Genomic DNA, 19,403 nt, shown 5'->3' with positions numbered 1-19,403 from the left:
GAATAGAATGGGATGATAACAGCAGACTGGATCTTTAGGCTTCAGAGGGGCTGCACTGCTTCTATAAAGACAAATATATATAATATTCCAGGAAATTCAATCAGAATCCTCACAAGAATATCTGATCGCATATAATGTCATACAAGGGTATCCGATGACATCCAGCATTTCCACCAAGGTAGAACCGAGCCTTCTCTACAAACCCTTAATTGTATTGACCTGGAGATAGCTTTCCTATATTTATCTTAAACATGATTGTCATGCATTGCCTTGAGGAAAGAGATGTTATGAAGCAGAGTAAAATGCCACTTTCTTGTTTGTTGGCACACTGTATTTCACTCCCCCCCATCACTGAAGTTTGGGGAAGGTTGGAAGAGACTGTCCCTTAACAAGATTTGACAAATGTGTGTTCTGATGCCATTTTAAACCATTTATCCTATACTGCATTAAAAAAAAAAGAATCCTCTATATAAACAAGCCAGTACAGTACGCAAAACAAGCTGTTCCATTTCTGAAGAAGAATGCAAAAGTGTTCTTGACAAGTTACAGATAGAGGTTACACTTCTGGTTGAGATTGTTAGCATCTGTTACCTAACAACTTGCAGCCCATTGATAAAGGGAGCTACAGAGCAGTTGGATAAATGAGACAGACCTAGTAATGTCAAATTTATTAATTAGCAAGTTTCAGCAGACAAATTTAAAATGAAAGCATAACTTAAAGATTCATAGTCTTGCAAAATAGCTTTGTCATAATTGGCCAACAGGCTTGCTTTGCAATTGAGAATGTATGGCAATGCTTCAGCCTCTTATTCAAAGTATGCCAAGGGGAGAGAAGTCAGCTGGCACCCAATTTTGGGTGCTCTAAAACCAACTACAATTCTCTCATTAGCATGACCAATGGGGAATGGGGTTTGTAGTCCAAGACATCTAAAGGAGGAAGAATAACTGCAGAAGTGGCACATCCTTATGACCACGGTACTCCGCTCGTGGATTAGAGACAGAGCCATCATTTTTTATGATCCTATTTGTGTGTTTGGAACAGAAGCTTAAAGGTTTATTATTAATGTGAGTACTCTGCTCTCACAAGAATGGTCTCCCTGACATAGAATTGTTCCTTTTCCAAACCGCTGCCTTTCAGGCCACTACAGTCAAAAAATTGTGTGTGTCCATTGTTACCCGATTCCTTCTTTCAAATAAACAGAGGGATAGAATCAAGATCAGGTGAAGTGTTAATAGTACCTTACTTGGTAAGGCCACACTTGGAATACTGCATTCAGTTTTGGTCACCACGATGTAAAAAAGATGTTGAGACTCTAGAAAGAGTGCAGAGAAGAGCAGCAAAGATGATTAGGGGACTGGAGGCTAAAACATATGAAAAACGGTTGCAGGAACTGGGTGTCTAGTTTAATGAAAAGAAGGACCAGGGGAGACAGGATAGCAGTGTTCCGATATCTCAGGGGCTGCCACAAAGAAGTGGGAGTCAAGGTATTCTCCAAAGCACCTGAGGGCAGGACAAGAAGCAATGGGTGGAAACTAATCAAGGAAAGAAGCAACTTGGAACTAAGGAGAAATTTCCTGACAGTTAGAACAATTAACCAGTGGAACAACTTGCCTCCTGAAGTTGTGAATGCTCCAACACTAGAAGTTTTTAAGATGTCGGATAGCCGTTTGTCTGAAGTGGTGTAGAGTTTCCTGCCTAAGCAGGGGGTTGGACTAGAAGACCTCCAAGGTCCCTTCCAACTCTGTTATTCTATTCTATTCTAAATAATGTATATGTACCGGTATGTACTTAGGTATGTATTTGGACTAGGGTTGTATCAATTTTAAAAATGATGTGGAAAAAGTACTCCAGGCCTCAGATACTTCCCATTTCTTAAAACAAGTCAGCTTTTTTAAAAAGACTCTATGAAAGGTGGAAAATAACATATGCTGTAGCTCAGGGGAGGGTTCTACTTACCTTTACTACCAGTTTGCAGTGGGGCCACGCGCACGCTCTTCTGTGCAAGCTCTGGAGTCTGGGGAAGGTGAAAAGCAGGCCTACTGGGCCCACCGTGCCATCACGGGCCAAAAGCAGGGGTCGTGTGGGGGTGTCACATGCCTGCACGGGGGGGGGCACATTAAATTATGGTGGGCACACGCACGTGACACGCACACATCCCGCACTCCTGCTTTGGCACGCAATAGCAAAAAGATTCGTCATCGCTGCCCTATACTATTTCAGACAAATGGTTATCCAACATCTTCTTAAAAACTTCCAGTGTTGGAGCATTCACAACTTCTGGAGGCAAGTTGTTCTACTGATTAATTGTTCTCACTGTCAGAAAATTTCTCCTTAGTTTTAAGTTGCTTCTCTCCTTGATTAGTTTCCACCCATTGCTTCTTGTCCTGCCCTCAGGTGCTTTGGAGAATAGCTTGACTCTCTCTTCTTTGTGGCAGCCCCTGAGATATTGGAACACTGCTATCATGTGTCCCCTAGTCATTTTCATTAAACTAGACACACCCAGTTCCTGCAACCGTTCTTCATATGTTTTAGCCTTTAAAGCATCCCCAGTTCTAACCCTGGTCACTTATACTTCTTATTTGCAGCCCAGAGCAGAGTCAGGATAGCAACCCAAAAGTCACCGTCCATCCTCCAGTTGGCCAGTTTTCAATCTTGACCCTTTAATATTTTGCTTCGAGCTCAAGCAAAGGATGACTCTAGTTCCTTCTATTTGGTCTCTTATTTGCAAAAGCTATGGAGAGATTAGACTGGAGTGAGCAGGCGTGCACCTTTCTCTGCTTCAGCAGGAGATGGAAATAGGCTGTGCCCACCAACTACTTTGCCAGGTGTCCCTTCTCATTTCAGCCAGCAATGGGCCATCTGTCAGCAAGGCAAAATGTCAACTAATGATGCTACCTGCTTTGTGCGTGGATTACACAGATCAGTTCCTGGAGCCCAGCAGTTCATAGAAAGCGGGAGATCAAAGAGCCAACTGGTTTTCGCAACTAATTTATTCTATTTGCCTTTATTGCAGTCCAATCAAATCTCAAAAAAGCTCAGGCCATTTTGAGTTACTACTACAGTCCAATCTTCGGAAAGCCTTTACATTATTAATATAATAAATAATATTATTTGCATGTACATTAAAATTGCCTAGTACCAGAACCACCACCAGATATTCTAGTCTAGAGAATATTAGATTTTAAAAAGCTGCCTGCCAGTATTAAACAGCATGATCGAAGGCACCATTTATTTTTTGGGGGGAAATACATGTATAACCTGCTTTTCAGCAGAACAGTAGAAATGAGATAAAATTAACTTGGCAATTCAGTTTCACTCTGAAACCACATCAATTCCATGGTTAAAATGGATATAAAATTTGTGGGCTTTTTACTGGTGTTTAATTGAATGCCAAAGAAAATCTTCTCACCTCTGTGCATAATTTCCGTATTTCAAAACGGGAGCATCTTGCTCAAACATCGAGACATGAGTGGCCAAACAGAGTCCTCCATGCTGAGAAGAAAAAGCTTGTTTTCTTTTTAAAGAAAAAGCCGCTTATGAGACCTTGAAAAGAGTCAAAAGTGACATAGGGCTTCATACCACTGCTCCATTCAAAGGCACCGTATGTTTATAAAACAGAGTCAAAACTCTGCAAAAATAATAATAATAATAATTCTTATGCTTTTTCCCAGTTAATTTTCAGTGCTCCAAATGAAATGGTTTAAAAAAAAAAAAAAAAACCACTTGTAGAAGGAAATCATCCCAAGCAATGAAGTACAATGGTCAGAAGCAGAATTGTAAGGGCAAGGATTACGTTTCGTAGCAAAATATCCCATTGGTGGCGATGCCAATGTGGGGCTTTAGCAATGAAATAATAAGAGGGCGGCCTATCTTTTCTCCCTTTCTACCCATCCCCAGGTTCCCCTCCACGATGGTAACACGATCAGGCATACAGGTAGAATAGGAGAAGCCTTTGTTTAGAAGGTGCCACTATGGTATTGTCTTTCATCCAGCTGGTTGGGCCGCAGCCAGAATGATAAAAGGTGCAAACCCCTCAAAAAAAACAACAAAAAAACAACAACCCACACACACACACACACACGAGGAGAAGACAAGTCAGCAGTCCCAAGTGATGTCATCTTTCTGGAGGGAGGACTGTATACTTTGCATGTCTCTCAGCAGCTGGAGGCTCTTCTTACCCTGCCCGCCGGGCTTCCTTTTCAAACCGGCCTCTTTCGCCTTCTTCTCTTCGTCCACTTTACAGCAATCCCGAGCGCCGTGCTGCTTGGCCTTGCTGACCTTCAGCTTCTCCAGCTACACCCAAGCACAACCCACATAAAAAAAGAAATAAGAATCTGGGCATTTTAAAACGGACTTTAACTTCCACTCATTCCGAAAGTGGCCACACTCCGGTAATTTCTTTAATCTATTTTAGATGTCTGTTCTTGTTCACTCGCGCACTCATTGTTACAAATGGTCTTTGTCTCTTTCTATTTTCAGCCACTCACAGATCACTTAATTTTTTTCCTCCTCGCTCCTCGCACGCTAGATGCCAGAGGAACATTCTATAATGTTCAGATCTTTAATTAATGTTCTATAGTTCTATGATGGTGAACCTATGGCACGTGTGCCACAGGTGGCACGCGGAGCCCTCTCTGTGGGCACGTGGAGCCGTCGCCCAGCTCAGCTCCACCGCGCATGTGTACGTGCCCCCCACCGTGATTTTTGGGTCTCTGCCACGGGGGTCGTGCGCATGCACGGGGGGAGCACGGGGGGTCAAGTGCACATGCACAGGGGGTTGGGGCGCACGGGGGGGCATTGCATTATGTGGGTGGGCACCCGCGCACACGACCCCCCTGCGCTCCCACCGCTTTCGGCATGCGACAACAAAAATGTTAGCCATCACTGTTCTATAACATTCAGATCAGTGATGAAATCCAATTTTTTTAACTACCGGCAGGGGAAGAATACTGCAAAATCTCCATTCCCACCAGGGGAAGGATACTGCAAAATCACCATTCCCTTCCCACTCTGGGGCCAGCCAGAGGTGGTATTTGCCGGTTCTCTGAACTACTCAAAATTTCCAATACCAGTTCTAGGAACTGCTCAAAAGTTCCGCTACCGGTTCTCCAGAACCAGTCAGAACCTGCTGGATTTCATCCCTGGTTCAGATCTTTACTTATACTTAAAGGTATGTGAGTCAAAACAAGAAACAACCATATATTCTACACAATCTTTTGGGCATACTATCTTTTTTCAGAGGCAAGCCTACTTCCTCCAATTGTAATTTTGCTTGGTGGGAACCTTCTAATGAATGCAGCAGACTATCTCCTTGGTTAAAACATGATACAATTCTTACATGGACTCGGTGTTTTGCTTGTGCTTAAATTGATGGCTGTTGATCCAACATCTCAGAAGCTGCTTGGCCTAGCAATTAATCCTGCAATTAAATCCATAGCTTTTCTCTTCTCCCCAGGTAGTCCTCAATTTACGATCATAATTGAGCCTGGAATTATGGTCGTAAATCATGCTGGTCATTAATTAGGTCAACTACATGAGCTCGCCTGATTATATAACCTTTTTTGTCATGGTCATTAAGGGGGTCGCTGTGGTTGTTAAGTCAACACAGCAGTCATTAAGCATTTTCCACAGTGGGTGCTTTTTTTGCTGGAAACTAGAAGTAAAAACTGGTTTCTGACAAAAAAAAAAATTGTAAATTGTGGTCGTGTGATTGTGTAATGTTGCGAACAGTCCTAAATGCAGGCCAAAATGTGACCACGGGAGGGCCCGGTTGTCAGAATTTTGACTTTGGATTATAAGTAGCCCTAGGGAGGTCTGTTGTCACTTCAAATGGTTGTCAACCCTGAAGTGAACCTGGCTGAGGCCATCTTGGAGACTTCAGGGTTGACACACATAGAGGGAAGGGGGGGGGGGGAATAAGCTAGATGGGGTTTTGTAGTCAAAACAAGAAAGTTTTCCTGTGGGAACCAAGGACAGGTAGCTGGCCAGAGGAGGAGTGAAGTAACCAGGCAACCAGCCAGCACCTTGATTGGACAGCGTGACCAGTGACTTGGGGGGGAAGGGGAAATGTTTACTTTTTAACTAGATGAAAACCGCGGGAATTTTTTTCAGAGTCGGCTTTCACCAGTTGTGCCAATATGATATATCCAATAAATTGTCCTTTGAGAAATTTGCCTGCCTCGGAGTTCTGTTTCCTATGGGTGCATCACTTGGAATGCTGACAACGGTTGCTAAGCGATCTGTCATAAGTCGATATCTACCTGTACTGCTGTATCACATTAATTTTTATAAGGTCCGTAGCCCTACCAAAAAGGAGTGGAAATATAGTTTAAAAATATGTGTAGCTGCAAGGCTATCTACATGGACAGTAAAAGATAGCGTTGGCAGAAAGAATCAACCGCTTCTCCTCTGCTTGAGAAAAAAGGGAGAGGGAGGGAAACAGTACTAATCCTGCAGCTTCAAAATTGCTCTTGTAACAATATTTCCCAATGCCAACCAATCGGAGCTTCCTGAATCTTCAAAACCCATGATAAAAGTAGGTTTAAAATGACAAAAAGGAAAAAAAATGGAAGAAACAAAGTCAAGCTAAGGAATGGATCATATGGTTCATGAGCAAATCAAACATCATTAAGTCTGGAAGAAATGGAAATGCAGGCTAGTCTCTGGTTTAAGGGAAAATATTCAAGGTTCCACCCTATAGGTATCGTTAGCAATTTCTCAGACTGCTGGGGAGGGGGGCAAATTTACAGTAGTGGCCAAAATTGTGGAAACCTTTTGGGGAAAGTGTATTTTTGAGGTTTGATGGCTAATAACACCACTTTTTTTTTTCCTGGAGTTTCAAGATAATCCTATTCCACTTCTGGAATGGCCTGGGAATAGCCCAGACCTTAACCCAATTGAAAATCTAGGGAGCCGACTAACGAAACTTGGTAGACAGAAGCGACCCAGCAATAAAACCCAGTTAATAGAAGCAATCATTCAATCTTGGTTTCACATTAGAACAGCTGCAGAACAAAAAAGACTTGGTTTATTCCATGGGAAGATGTTGTAAGGCCGTAATTCATGCTAAAGGTTGCTCAACTAAGTATTAACTGACATGGTGATAATTTTTGTATATCTTGTTTTTTCTATGGTGATAATTTTTGTATATCTCGTTTTTTCCACGTGTTTCACTTTTCTTCTTTATACTGTACCTGCTATTCTAATAGCAAATCCTCCATAAAAGTTATTGCATTACATTTTTTGATTAAATTATCTTTCCACTGATATATAATTTTATGGTACTACTTCCAAAAAAAAAAAAAAAAAGTGGTGTTATTAGCTAGTTTTAGAAAATACACTTTTCCCAAAAGGTTTCCACAATTTTGGCCACTACTGTACAGTATTGATTGAAGAAGCAGATTAAATTAAACCTATCGTGCATTTGGCTTCTGGTTCCCAGAAATGCTTGTGTCTTTGCAGAGAAGCTGCTGAAGACAACGGAACAGCTTTTTTGAACAGTGTCCCCCAACTGTTCAGAATAACCTCCATCATCTTCCAGTCCAATACATCTAAAAGATGTCAGAGACGAAGTCCAGACAAAAAAACTGTGGACCAGTTGTCCTTCCGTGTTTGTTCTCGTGCCTCTAGCAGTGGCCACAGAATGATCACCTATGGCTTCATGCGTGCAACTAAGCCCTGATGGGAGCCTTCTGTTTCAGCAATTCCTATCGTAGGCAAGCCCTGTGAGTCGATATATACCCAAGATTCAGGATTCCAGAAGGTTGCATAGCCTTCCATTCTTTGGGTTTTACCAAAGCTAGAAGGTGTTGTGCAGCAAATAATGGCCTTTGATTTACGGAGATATAATACTAGGAGCTTCCCTTGCTTTCAGAAGAGGAACCTACAATAGGTAAAGTTTATGAGCCAGCCAAGGAGCTTCTTCAGTTCTCATTCTCCACCACTCAGTCAGAACTGAAGAAGGAAGCTTCTTGGGATGAGAAGTGAAACGTCTTCAAAGAAAAACCAGAAAGTCCAGTTGCCTCTTGAGAAAAAGCATCTTTTTTTTTTTTAATTTGATTTATATGCCGCCCTTCTCCGGAGACTCAGGGCGGCTTACAATGCGCTAAGCAATAGCCTTCATCCTTTTGTATATTTATACAAAGTCAGCTTATTGCTCCCACAAACTGGGTCCTCAATTTACCTACCTTAGAAAGGATGGAAGGCTAAGTCAACCTTGAGCCTGGCGAGATTCGAACCTGCAGTAATTGCAGGCAGCTGGTCTTAATAACCAGCTTAATAACAGGATGCTTTAGATCACTGTACTACCAAGGCTCTTTTATTTCCCACTCTTTGGGACAACCATGACTTGGATGACTGAGAATCTCCATAGACTCCATAGTATCAGTGCTCCTCAACTTTAGCAAGACATGTGGACTTCAACTTCCAGAATTCTCCAGATAGCATGGCTGACTAGGGGATTCTGGGAGTTGAAGTCCATATGTCTCCAAAGTTGCCATGGTTGAGAAACACTGACCTAGATCATCCTATTGCTGCAAAATAGTCTATGCTAGAGGTTGTTAATGTAGTATCTTTTAACATGCTATCTTGAACTTCAACAATTATTTATGTCTCACTTCTTTGGACAGACTGTAATGATGATGTCACTTTTAAAGCCGAAAATTCTGCCTCGGAGCTTGAGTGAAACCAGGCAATTATTATTCAACTTGACCAGATGGAATAATAAATAACCATGTCACTTGCAATTCTATCTAAATTTTTGTATCATTTTATACTACTCTATTTTATAACTTATGTTTTCTTTTACGCCTTTACAAAGGCAGTTTTCTAGTGCAATATTTATCCTTTTGGCACTTTCATTTTATTTTATTTTTTAATTTCTATTTCATTTTACTTTATTTTTTTTTCCTAACTTAATTAGAAATCGTTAGAGAAGTCCCACTGAGTTTGGCAATTCACAGTATGTTATATAACTGTATACTTCTCTGGCTAGTGTTTATTTGTAATAAAGATATTCTGTGCAATGATTTCATTGTTGTTGTTGTTATCTGTGGGTGGGTGGGGGACGGTGCTTTCAAATAAGACTGGACTCCTGGCAACTGCCTGGATTAATCCCTGCAGTTCTCTTGGCAAAATTTAGGAAGTCGTTTGTCACTGCTTCCTTCTACCTAAAGCTGAGAGAGAGGGACAGGCCCAAGGTGACTCAGCTGGCTTCATGCCTAAGGCAGAAGTAGAACTCACAGTCACCTGGTGACTGGCCCAAGGTCACCCAGCTGGCTTTATGCTTAAGGCAGGACTAGAACTCACAGTCGCCTGGTGACTGGCCCAAGGTCACCCAGCTGGCTTCATGCCTAAGGCAGGACTAGAACTCACAGTCGCCTGGTGACTGGCCCAAGGTCACCCAGCTGGCTTCATGCTAAGGCAGGACTAAAACTCACAGTCGCCTGGTGACTGGCCCAAGGTCACCCAGCTGGCTTCATGCTTAAGGCAGGACTAGAACTCAGTCGCCTGGTGACTGGCCCAAGGTCACCCAGCTGGCTTCATGCCTAAGGCAGGACTAGAACTCACAGTCTTCCAGTTTCTAGCCTAATCCCTATATCAAACTGACTCTCCAGTGATTTGACAGGGGACTGAAAGCAGTCATCAGGATAACTCACCCGTGCCCGATGCCTCTGGATTTTATTGATTTGTTCAGCCTTGGCTTCCATCCTTTTCACAAGCACGTCCAAATCCTTCTCCAAGTCTCTCCTTAAGGCAATCGTTGAAGCTTCATGGATGAGTTTTGCTAAGTGCTGGTGTTGGCTTGTATGCAAAACAAAGAAACCAATAAAACAAGGTGAAAAAACATAGCTGATAATGAATTTCTTTAATACGTATATTTCAGACCCACTTTGCTAATAGAAGCAATACATTTTTTTTCCACGCAGCAATCCTACTACTGTCTCGGAACACTCCAATGTCAGAAGAGTCCAGCGTTTTGTAAGAGATTAGCAAATAAGGAATAGGATTTACTGCTTCTTTTCCCAACTAATTCAACACTACCCTGTATAGTATTTCCCAACACTAAAACCTCCAAGAAAAATCCCCAGAGGCTGGTATAAAGGAAAATTTGGCCTGGGTTTCTCCTTCCAGAACTAATGTGACTACTCTGATTTTAAAGCAAGGAAACAGAACAATCCCTGAGAAGCTGTGCCAATTCTAGTAATCTCATGACATCATTAACCACATCCTTTGCAGCCGGCAGGCAGAATGCAAGGACAAAGCATAGCCATCAAGCCAAAAAAAACCCTTGGCCATCCAAGATTATTTTAAATCATTGGAATTAAATCAGATAAAGCTTGTAACATTGTGCAAAGCAGAGGTTTAGCATACATAGCTACCAAATATTATAGCTAAGAGAAAATCCCTTTGAATTCAAAGATAGTGCCTGTCCCATGTTCATTGAATTCAAAAGTTTACAGGGTCAGTTTAGTACTTAAGACAGGGGTCTGCAACCTTAAACACTCAAAAGAGCCATTTGGACCCATTTCCCACAGAAAAGAAAATACCACAAAACCCTTCCCGTGCCTGACTATTTCTTGAGTGGCCACAAAACTAGCATATGTAGTTGAATTAAACGTTCTGTTTTCTTCTGAAACTTCTTTTCTTGGATTTATCCATGGCTGGCCTACCAGGGGTTGAAAAGCTCAATAAATCGTGTGCTGGCGGGTGTCGCACATTGGTGGTTATGATGCATATTTTGACTGACAGGGAGCCACAGCAGAAGGGTGAAAGAGCTACATACGGCTCCAGAGCCGCAGGTTGCTGACCCCTGACTTAAGACAACCTCCAGGAAACACTAGAACTGCATGTTAGACTGGAAGTAAAAAAAAAAAATCCTGGAGGGAAAAAACCCATTTCTTTATTGAGTGAATGATCATAATCGAAGACCAGCAACAATAAAATAAATCATGTTAAAAACGAAAACAGTTCTAAGAAGCGCTACAAAGTCAAGATCAAAGTCAACCTAATTTGACTTTGCAACCAGATTCACTGATTTAAAAAAAAAAAATTATAAAGAGCCCACATTATCTCACATCAGGCCTTACATCTACAGCACAGAATTTGGCCACAGGGTTCATAATAGTTGAGGTTTTACCAGTATATAAAAAGGAGGCACAGAGGTTGTCTAAATCAGGGGTCCCCCAACCTCTGTGCCATGGACTGGTAACGGTCTGTGGCCTGGAAGGACCAGGCGGCACAGCTGGAGGGGAGTGGCTAGCTAGCAAGCAAAGCTTCACCTGTATTTGCAGCTGCTCCCCAGCCCTAAAATCACCATCTCAGCTCCACCTCAGATCATCAGGCTTTAGATTCTCATAGAAGCAAAAACTCTACTGTAAAGATCTGTAGAGATTCTCGGTCATTCAGGTCATGGCTGTCCCAAAGCTGCTTTTTCAGGAGGCAACTGGACTTCCTTGTTTTTCTTTCGAAGACGTTTCGCTTCTCATCCAAGAAGCTTCTTCAGCCCCACCATCCAGTCAGAGTTGAAGAAGCTTCTCGGGTGAGAAGCAAAACGTCATCGAAAGAAAAACAAGAAAAGTCCAGTTGCCTCCTGAAAAAGCTCTTTTGGGATGACCCTACTGTAAACTGCCTGTGTGAGGGACCTAAGTTGCGTGTGCCTCTCCCACCCCCTCCCCCACTCCGGTCTGTGGAAAAATGGTGTTCCACAAAACCAGCGCCAAAAGATTTGGGGACCGCTGGTCTCAATGATCTGGTCCAATTGATCACTTGGGTAAACTTCACGTATCACTATAAAACTTGCACAGTGCTCGATAGGGCCCATCAGGTTTGGGGGGTTTTTTGGGAAAAGTTTTTCAGTTTTATTTCTTATACACATAATACAAAATGTACATTTGCTTATAGACAATTAATCCTACATATACATGTTTTCCTTAAAGAAAGCATTAAAATAAGGCATTTTAATTACATTCGGAGTTGCTCTTCTACCCTTTCTTCCCTCATTTCGCAACAACCCTTTTTCTTCTTCTCCTCTTTCCCTTCCCTCCCTCCTCTCCTTTCTCTTCCCTCCTCTCCTTCCCCTTCCTTTCCCCCCACTCCTCTCTTCTTTTCCCCCCTACTCACCTTCTCTCCTACTCCTGTCCCCTGCCCTTTCTTCCTCTCCTTTTCCCTTTCTTCCATTCCTCTCCCTCCCTCTCCTCTTCCTATCCTCTATTCCTCTCTCCTTTCTATCTTCTTTGCTGTGGAATATTCTACTTGTTTGGTATCCGAGCAACTCCTGTATTCTAATAGTATATACTTCCTTTCAATTTCTTTTCAGATTTATTCTATCAGTATTATCAGGGCCCATCACGTTTCAAGTGCTGCTGAACTACTTAGAATCCATCCGTTCCTTCTATGAAACCTGGTCAAAGAAGGTTTCACAAGGCAGATTATGCTACGGTCGTAGCAGCATCCCATGCATATCTTTTAGATGGAAAGCATGGCCAGACGTTGTTTCCAACCCACCTACCCATAGGACTGGAAAAAAAAAAACTTTTGAAGTGGTTGACGTGTCTGCTGGACCGCCATCTAATAAAATACAGGTATGGTCAGAAAAAAAGTCACACGGCGAACATTTGCACAAGAGTTTTGACTCACAAACTCATTTGCCCGAGCTCATCTTGTAAGGTCAGAAGCACCTCAGAAAGGTCTCCTTGTGACGTGGAAGAAAGGGAAGACGTAGATGATCTCCTGCCCCTACTCGTCGGCTTACTCATCGGGGCTTCGCTGACCACGCGGCTGTTGCAGAGGGCTTTGGAATGCTGCTTCATGAGGTGGAGCACATGCTGGACGTTGGCTGTGACCGAGTGGCTTGGGCTGGTAGACTGAGGCAACGAACAGCGGACGGCACAAATGAAGAGCACCAAGGTTAAGCATTGAACGAACCAAACACAGTGATAAATGTCTATGGAGACTCTCAGTCATCCAGGTCATGGTTGTCCCAAAAGTGCTTTTTTCAAGAGGCAACTGGACTTTCTGGTTTTTCTTTGAAGACGTTTCACTTCTCATCCAAGAAGCTTTCTTCAGCTCTGACTGGATGATGGAGAATGGAAGGATTTATACTCCTTGCAGACAGCTGGTCATCTGCGTTCTTTTTAGAGAGTTGTTGAGGCCACTTAGAGGTTTATCTTATCTAAAACAAGACATCCCCTGATAATAAGCCCAATTGGGCTTTTGAGCACATGCACTAAAATAAGCCGCCCCTGAAAATAAGCCCTCCCCAAAAAATATTTAAACGCATGCACAGCCAGTCCTCGCCATTTCCTCTGGTTTCCTCCACATGCCCCAAAATAATAAGACCTCCCTGAAAATAAGGCCAAACGCTTATTTCGGGGTTCAAAAAAATATAAGACAGGGTCTTATTTTTGGGGAAACACGGTAGTGCAAATGGATGTGGAGACTTCTTGAACTTGGTGGCGCAGCAGACTAAAGCACTGTTAAGTAACACCAGCTGCCTGCAATTACTGCAAGTTCAAATCTTACCAGGCTCAAGGTTGACTCAGCCTTCCATCCTTTCGAGGTTGGTAAAATGAGGACCCGGATTGTGGGGGCAATAAGCTGACTTTGTATAAAAAAGAACACCGCGGGGGGGGGGGGGGGGGCGAAAGCCCTACTAAGCAGGTATATACAAAAGTATGAAGGCTATTGCTTAACGCATTGTAAGCCGCCCTGAGTCTCCGGAAAAGGGCAGCATATAAATCGAACCAATAAATAAATAAATAAATAAATAAACTTAACAGTCTTTTCAATGGTCCCAAAAAGGCTCCACATCTTTTTGTACTACTCAAGTGAGGACGCAGATAAACTTCTAAGTGGCCTCAATGACTCTCTAAAAGGATGCAAATGACCAGCTGTCTGCAAGGGGTATAAATCCTTCCATTCCCCGCTATCCAATCAGAATTGAAGAAGCTTCTTGGACGAGAAGTGAAACGTCTTCAAAGAAAAACCAGAAAGTGCAGTTGCTTCTTGAAAAAGCACCTTTGGAACAAACACAGTGATACCTTTTAACAATGTTAACTTTAGAAGAGAATATTTGTATTTGTATATGAATATATGTATTAGTAGCACTGATGATGCTACCTTAGTTGGGTAAGAAAGCTTCTGCAAGAAAACAACGAAGCTCAGAGAACACCAAGGATGTTAACTTTACTCCATAACAAAATCTCAAATGGGTGAAGGGCTCACATATTTGGACCCTATTTTTAACAGCAATTTCTTTAAAACGGCAATGCTTTAAAGAGAAATAAATGACACCGTCTTCGCACCAGGATAAAGGTGACCATCATTTTTGAGGATGGAATTTTGCCATTACTAACAAATCCTCCAAAAAAAGGAGGAAAGATTAAAAAGGCGCCACTTAGTTTGGACTGCAACCCCTTGAAATATCAGACGAAGCTCTGTGCAGCCCTGAGTCCAATATCCTGACCTAAGCCACCATTTTCACCAATATCTGAATTCTATAAAAACTGAATTATGCTCTTTCTCCATTAAATGTGCAATATCTTGAGAATTATGGCTCAACTCCAGCTAGCAAGTATACACAGCAAGTTAAAATGGACAAGAACATGTAAGACATAAAGTCTTTTTTCCTGCCCTGAAGCAATTCGTTTACTCTTTAAAAAAAAACCCCCACACAAATAGAATCAATGGGACTATATACTTCCTGGTTTGTTTTAGGAGCAGTTCTGCCTTATGCTCAGTTTTGTGTCTGATGCAGGGGTGAAATCCAGCAGGTTCTGGAGAACCGATAGTGGAAATTTTGAGCAGTTCGGAGAACCGGCAAATACTACCACTGGCTGGCCCCAGAGTGGGGTAGGAATGGGGATTTTGCAGTATCCTTCCTCTGGAGTAGGGTGGGAATGGAGATTTTGCAGTATCCGTCCCCTGGAGTGGGGTGGGAATGGAGATTTTGCAATATCCTTCCCCCAGGAGAGGGGAGGGAATGGAGATTTTGCAGTATCCATTCCCTGGAATGGGATGGGAATGGAGATTTTGCAGTATCCTTCCCCCGGACTGGGGTGGGAATGGAGATTTTGCAATATCCTTCCCCCAGGAGTGGGGAAGGAATGGAGATTTCACAGTATCCGTCCCCTGGAGTGGGGTGGGAATGGAGATTTTGCAGTATCCTTCCCCTGGAGTGGGATGGGAATGGAGATTTTGCGGTACCCTTCTCCTGCCATGCCCACCAAGCCATGCCCACCAAGCCACGCCCACAGAACCAGTAGTAAAAAAAATTGGATTTCATCACTGGTCTGATGGCATCATGGCCAGGAAGATTAGGATCATTAAAACAAGAGTGGACCTGATTAAGGTTGGATTAGGGGTCCTTGGTGCTCTCTGTTCTCTTGCAGATGTTTCAATGCCCAAACTAGATAATATCATTAGTGCTCAGAGAGCACCAAGGACCCTTCATTTCCATCCTGAGCTACAAATATTCTCGTTTATTGGCAAGCTGTGAATGTTCCAACACTGGAAGTTTTCAAGAAGAGATTGGACAACCATTTGTCTGAAATGGTATAGGGTTTCCTGCCTGAGCAGTGGGTTGGACTAGAACAGGGGTCGGCAACCTTAAACACTCAAAGAGCCACGAAGGTCCTAACCAGAAGCCATCCATTCAATTCTGGAGCTGGCTGGAAGTCCAGTTCCCCCACCATAGAATCTCCTCCTACTGCGGTGTCCTTTTTCCTCTGCCAACCGGAAGTCCGGTTCCTCCACCATAGAGTCTCCTCCTAGCACGGCATCCTTTTTCCTTTACCTGTCCTAAACGAGAGCCCTATCAATTGTGGAACCAACCAGCAACAGGGAGCCGCAGCAGAGGGATGAAAGAGCCACATGCAGCTCCATAGCCGCAGGTTGCCAACTTCTGTGCTAGAAGACCTCTTCCAATTCTGTTATTCTGTTATCCTTCAAGTAATCTGTGGAGGACTGCAGGCCAGCTGTTGGATGAGTCTATCCTTTCTTGCCTTCAAGCCCCTTTTTTCAATCTCTTCCTCCCTTGTACCCTATTTTTTTCCCTACTCCTTTCTGGACTTTTTGTCTATAGCCAGAAGCCTGAAACCAAGTATGGCCAACGAGGAATGCCACAAATTATACAGCTCAGCAACTTCTGGAGAACTTCTGGTCTCCCAACCAACAAAAGGCCTATTGAAATCTCTCATTTGTATGTGTGTACAATTGAGGTTTTGCATCCACGAGCAGCAGCAGCATTCTTAATTCAGAACTAAGGTCAGAACAGAGGCTCGTTTCATTCCACCTTCTCTTCCAAGAATAACTACTAAGATACTTCTGGGATACGTACAGGAATTTAAATGAAACCAGCTCCGCTTTTTTCCACTGTTTGCTATGACAGCACCAAGCGATCGAGAAAATAATCCTTCCTTACCTTCCCAGCAACAAAAGGCACATCGCCCAGTCGTAGCCTGTAGTGGGGCTGGGAGTGGAAGTGGGTCATTCCCGAGGCATTCTAAGGGAGAGAGGAGAAGGTTTTTCAAGAGGAAAAAGGAATTATGCCAGATTTAATTCTGTTTAAATGAAATCCATACAGCTGGCAATTAAATGAGGCCATTCAGGTCTCTCATTCTTGTATTAAAGGCTTGAGAGCAAACCAATAATGTAGCATAAACCAGGGGTCTCCAACCTTGGCAACTTTAAGACTTGTGGGCTTCAACTCCCTGAATTCCTCAGCCAGCTTTGCTTTGCAATCCTATTCGCTTCCCTAAGATTCCCAAGCAACTATTTATAAGATCGCAAGCAGGTAGCCTCTACCTACCTTCTCTGACTGCTTTGATTTCTTTTTCATCTTTTTGGGTTTTGAAGGCATCAAGACTGGTGTTGGCTGAGTCTGGGCCTGAAGCAACCTTCTATTTGTCTCCAATCCTGTCTGAAGCTGCCAAGGTAAAGCTGGGAATTATTTCATTTCATCACAGTAACAGAACTTGACACTTGGTGATGAACCAATCCAGAAACGAGACCTTCCTTGGCTTGTCAATTTGGATCCCTAAAAGTGGAAATTCTACAGAAATTGAATTCCAGAATGATTTTTCTCCCAATCAGGGATTTGGGACCTCAGCTGAGGAAGAGGGAGGGAGGAAAGAGAAAGGTTAACACACCCCAATTCCCCTTTCCTGTTGCTTTTTAGTTCATTGGAGAGTTTGGATTTTCTGTAGTTTATTACCATTTAGTCTTGATTTTCCCAAATGGTAGCAGAAATTTGGGAGCAATGGGATTGGTTAGTTTTCTGAAAAAAACATTATACTATGTTTCCAGATTAACAGGGCAGCGTGGTGGCTCAGTGGTTAAAACACTAGGCTTGTTGGCTGGAAAGTCGGCAGCCGAGGTTCGAGACTCGAGCATCATGCAACAGAGTGAGCTCCCTTCCTCACAGCAGCTCCTGCCAGACTAGCAGTTCAAAAGTGTGCAGATGCGAGTAGATACATTGGTACCACTTCGGTGGGAAAGTAACATGATGTCATGTTGGCCATATGATCACGGAAAATGTCTTCGGACAGCTCAATGGCTTTGAAATGGAGATGAGCATCGTCCCCTATTGTTGGCAATGATTAGCGGAGTAAAATCTGCAGGAACTCCTTTTTCCAGCTTAATATGTTTTTTTTTGTTTGTTTTTTTAATTTTTAAACAAGCATACATCAGCTTAATATGTTATGATCCCAATTTTTGTACTTTATGGTTTAGCACAACAATTAATTCATCTAGAATGTAACTAGTGAACTGTTTTACGACTCAATATGAAGGAATTGTATTGTTAAATCTCTCTGTCTTTTAACTTTGCAGTTGTTCCTATGACTCTGGGCTTGCTGTTTTCCAAACAAAGCATCTGATCCTACTTGCTGGCCTGGTAGTTCAGACACTTGAATCTTGTGTAACGTGGATAATTTAGTGATAGTTCCTGAAACAATGCACAACCTTCCCACCACCTCATGATCCCTTCCTCAGCAAAGGAAGGAGTATCTCACTGACAGACAAGAGTCCGGGTAAACAGAATTTACCTCAGCAGCTTTTTCCTGCACCAGCTTCCGAGCACGTTCTTCCTCCTGGAGCTTCTCTTCCAATTCTTTCATTTTTTTCTGTTCAAAAACATTAAAGCAGGACAATCACAGGCAAAATGTTACTGTGCCGCCCTGCATGGGATGCTGTGTGGCCGATGCAAATCATAATCTGACTGACTTCCCTTTAGGAAAAGTAGAACAGGTAGTCCTTGACTCACAAGTGTAATGGAACTATGACTTGGTCACAAGTCATGATGGTCATTAAGCGAGGCAACCACATGATTGCTTCTTTTAATGACCCCTCTATCCCTACTCTACCCAATGCAGTTAAGCAGGGGTGGGCTGCTGGGGGTTCGCAGGGGGTTCGCAGGGGTTTGGGAGAATCTCTAGCTAAGATTCTGTGCAGTTTGGAGAACCCCCAAATCCCACTCCTGGCTGGGCCCGCCCGCCCACCCCTCCCCTCCCCTCCCCTCCCAGGAGTCCTCACGCGGCCCGTTTTGGATGCAGGTAAGTGCAGGGCACGTGCGGAAGCTCGGGGAGGGTGAAAAACGGGCCTACCGGAAGTTCAGGAAGGCTGGAAACTCTCCAGAGGGCCTCTGGAGCCTGAGGAGGCTGTTTTCACCCTCCTGGAGGCTTGAGGAAAACCTCCAGAGCCCGGGGAGGGCAAAAAGCCCCCCCCCGTCCCCCCGCGATCCAGGAGGCCGACTAGGCCATGCCCACCATGGCCACACCCACCCGGCAACCAGGCAGAGAACCCCTTGCTAAAATTTTGGAAGCCCACCCCTGCAGTTAAGCAACTATGTGGGTTGTTAAGTGGAGGATAGGGTGCCTCAGAGATGGGGGAGGCCCTGGGAGGCCTAGCACACGTCTAGGCCTGCCTGCCTGCCTGCCCTGGGCTTCTCAATCCGACACCTCTGGGACATCCCATGCTCTGCTTCTCCACACCTCTTAGGGATCCTGCAAGCCTTGGAGCTATCCCCCACTACCCAACCAGGTTCTTTAATTAATAATTTGTTTGTAGATAAGAGATGAGATATGGGAAGAAAAAGTATTTTGTTAAAATGTCAGAGAAGGTGATCGTTACTGATGTGGTTTGTATTTGTCTTGATGAAGGGGAAAGTTATTTCTTTATATATCTTTATTTTTTATTTTTCTCTGCATTTGTTCTCTTTATGTGTTTCTTAGCTGGTATTAGTTTTTCTATCTTTGTTTTAAAACTGTAGAACTGTCGTGATAGGTATAGTTGTAAACTCCCAGATTTCTCAGCGCTGAATTTGCTAGATGGAGAATTCTAAGTTACTCAGTACGTCTTGCGGGTGCCTAGGTTGAGAAGGCCGATATCCAGAATTCTATTACCA

At 43.3% G+C, this 19,403-nt stretch overlaps 1 protein-coding gene across 2 annotated transcripts in view; it reads right to left on the bottom strand.

Annotated features, from left to right (window-relative positions):
* Positions 1 to 3,936: 3,936 nt before the first annotated feature.
* The window catches only part of CEP57 (centrosomal protein 57), a 33,395-nt gene continuing 17,928 nt past the window's right edge, over positions 3,937 to 19,403 (bottom strand). For both annotated transcript variants that reach the window (XM_087894617.1, XM_034408817.3), the window contains exons 6-11: positions 18,046 to 18,123; positions 16,809 to 16,925; positions 16,422 to 16,502; positions 12,638 to 12,864; positions 9,658 to 9,802; positions 3,937 to 4,294 (exon numbers count right to left, since the gene is read on the bottom strand). In XM_087894617.1, coding sequence (XP_087750743.1) covers positions 4,097 to 4,294; positions 9,658 to 9,802; positions 12,638 to 12,864; positions 16,422 to 16,502; positions 16,809 to 16,925; positions 18,046 to 18,123 — 846 coding nt within the window. In that variant the 3' untranslated portion in view covers positions 3,937 to 4,096. The remainder of the gene's footprint in view (positions 4,295 to 9,657; positions 9,803 to 12,637; positions 12,865 to 16,421; positions 16,503 to 16,808; positions 16,926 to 18,045; positions 18,124 to 19,403) is intronic.

This window comes from Pantherophis guttatus, chromosome 5, assembly GCF_059756535.1.
Source record: "Pantherophis guttatus breed Tessera chromosome 5, ASM5975653v1, whole genome shotgun sequence".
NCBI classification, from domain to species: domain Eukaryota; kingdom Metazoa; phylum Chordata; class Lepidosauria; order Squamata; family Colubridae; genus Pantherophis; species Pantherophis guttatus.
This window is presented reverse-complemented; position numbering and strand designations above follow the sequence as displayed.